Here is a 2,155-nt window from a genome sequence, read left to right as displayed (position 1 = left end):
AACCATCAACTCATACAATTTACATTCAGATTTCCAACTGACTTACCGTATAATTTACTGGAGATATCATTTTAAAACTAGAGTATAATTTAAATGTAAAGAAACTAATAGATCATTAACTTTTAATGTACATTTTCCAAGACAGGACAACATTAAATACACTTTTAGACAAATACAGAGCAACTCCTGTCTGTCAGTAATGTGACAACTCGACTAATGCTGGCATATTTAATCGAGTTAATTAGATTAATACAATTCAATCACTGATGGAATTGACAGTTGATTAGTGATGTAATTAACAATAACGACTCGTGTTGTTTTACTCATTTCACGTTGTTTATTTATTACAGTATATGAGCAACCAGGTTAACATCAACGTTTTGGTCCATTTGAGGTCTTATATCAATTATTTATAAGAAATATCAGTAATCTATGTATATATTATTTATAATTTTTGGGGGTTTGGTATCACGACGAGAAATAAAGAATTGAAGATAATTTATATTTAATTTATTTCTACTATCATTTTTATATGGTTACACGTCGTTTCTCGGTTTATTATCGTCTAAGTTCCGGCTTGTTCATCGATTATCTTGATCTGTACAGCCACCTGCATGCATGTGCTGTGTATCGTACTAAAAATAACCAATTTGAACGTGCCAGGACGATATGTAGATCAGCACAATGAAGGTCGAAGGAAGTTCAAAAAAAGACAGAAACTGAATAATTTGCAAGGATACAATTCTGTAACAAAACAATGTGTGCCCCATTTTTTGGCAACCTTCCCTAAAGGTGCCCTTCAATCAAGGAACACCATTAGACAATATAAATTCACTCTTGGGCAGTCCTAACTTCAGATGGGTTTTATTAGTCTACATAATTGAAAATGCTTCGCTAAATGTGTGTTGAATACCACTTCTGTCTTGTTGACCGTCTTTCCTGTCTAAAAACAGCTAATATTTGTAGTATTTTGCGTTTCAAAACATTCCCAAGATACGAAAGTACTATATAATGTTAACTTCAAACAGAGCACAGTGAACTCACAATTGTAATCCTCAGCATATATAGTTTAAAAAAAGCCGATTTTACCAATTGCCTTTTGACAGCTCTTTGAGTCATCATGTTTTGCTCGTTGCCTATACAAATAACTATTCAAGTAACTTTTAAGATGTTAAAAGAAGAAATGTGACTGTAGGATATCTTAATAATATTTTATTTATCAATAAATAAACAGATAATCTTGAAATAACAATACAACAACAATATTAAAACAATATCATTAACAATAAACAATATGATTAGGTCATCATCTGAACTGAGGATACATGTACGAGTTGACGTATGTTGGAAAAGACATCGTTCTTTGAAATGTGGTATTGTTGGATGGTGCTGGGATGGAAGATGGTATATTATAAACTGGTCTGGAAGCAACTGACGATGGTATTACTTGGGACATCAATGCTGAAGGAGACATCATACTATATTGTGGAATGTTTGCCGCAACTGGTGGAATGTAGCTTGGATTCATTGGTGGAAAAGCGGGTTTGTTATCACGGACTCGCTTCCTCCATCTGGCACGCTTGTTTTGAAACCAAATCTGAAATAAAATCAAAAACATTAATATCAAGACTGAATTGTATTTATTTTTAGATGTAGAAACCTGTCAAATATATTACAGTGGACTTCGAATGAAAATTGTGTTTGCAATTTGGCTTAGAAGGAACTAAAAAGAAAAATACCTTCAGGTTTTTCTCGGGAATATCCAGATCTCGAGACAACTGTTCCATTACTTCAGGCTCTGGGTATGGCGTATCCAGAAATATTTTTTCTAATGATCGGACTTGTTGAGGACTGTAATTTGTTCTAGTATTCTTCTTGTTTGAAATGTTTTCAGGATCAGACGTTTTTCTACCCTGGTCTGTGGTGGAAATGGGTGGTAGAACAACAGGTGATGACGAGGTGGCAGGTTGGGGACTAGAATCAGATACAAATCCAGAAGAATTTCCACTGTCGCTATCATTAAGTAGAGGTGGAGTTGTTGAAGGGGAGGTTAAACATCTTGAAGATGGCGGGCTTGAATCCAGATCCAAATGAGACTCGATGCTATCATTACCAGATGTTGGAGATTCCGCGATGGCAGAAGATTGTCTGATTA

The 2,155-nt window shown here is 34.6% G+C and overlaps 1 protein-coding gene across 1 annotated transcript; it reads right to left on the bottom strand.

Moving 5' to 3' along the window:
• Positions 1 to 1,558: 1,558 nt before the first annotated feature.
• LOTGIDRAFT_80558 (hypothetical protein) lies at positions 1,559 to 1,877 on the bottom strand (the record flags this gene model as incomplete). Its single annotated transcript, XM_009067159.1, has 2 exons — positions 1,559 to 1,597; positions 1,740 to 1,877. Coding segments are annotated over 2 exons (177 nt in total), but the record flags the coding sequence as incomplete, so codon positions are not given.
• Positions 1,878 to 2,155: the final 278 nt, after the last annotated feature.

Source organism: Lottia gigantea, assembly GCF_000327385.1.
Source record: "Lottia gigantea unplaced genomic scaffold LOTGIsca_80, whole genome shotgun sequence".
NCBI lineage: Eukaryota > Metazoa > Mollusca > Gastropoda > Lottiidae > Lottia > Lottia gigantea.
The sequence above is the reverse complement of the archived record's forward strand: the minus strand, read 5'-3'. Positions and strand labels throughout refer to the sequence as shown.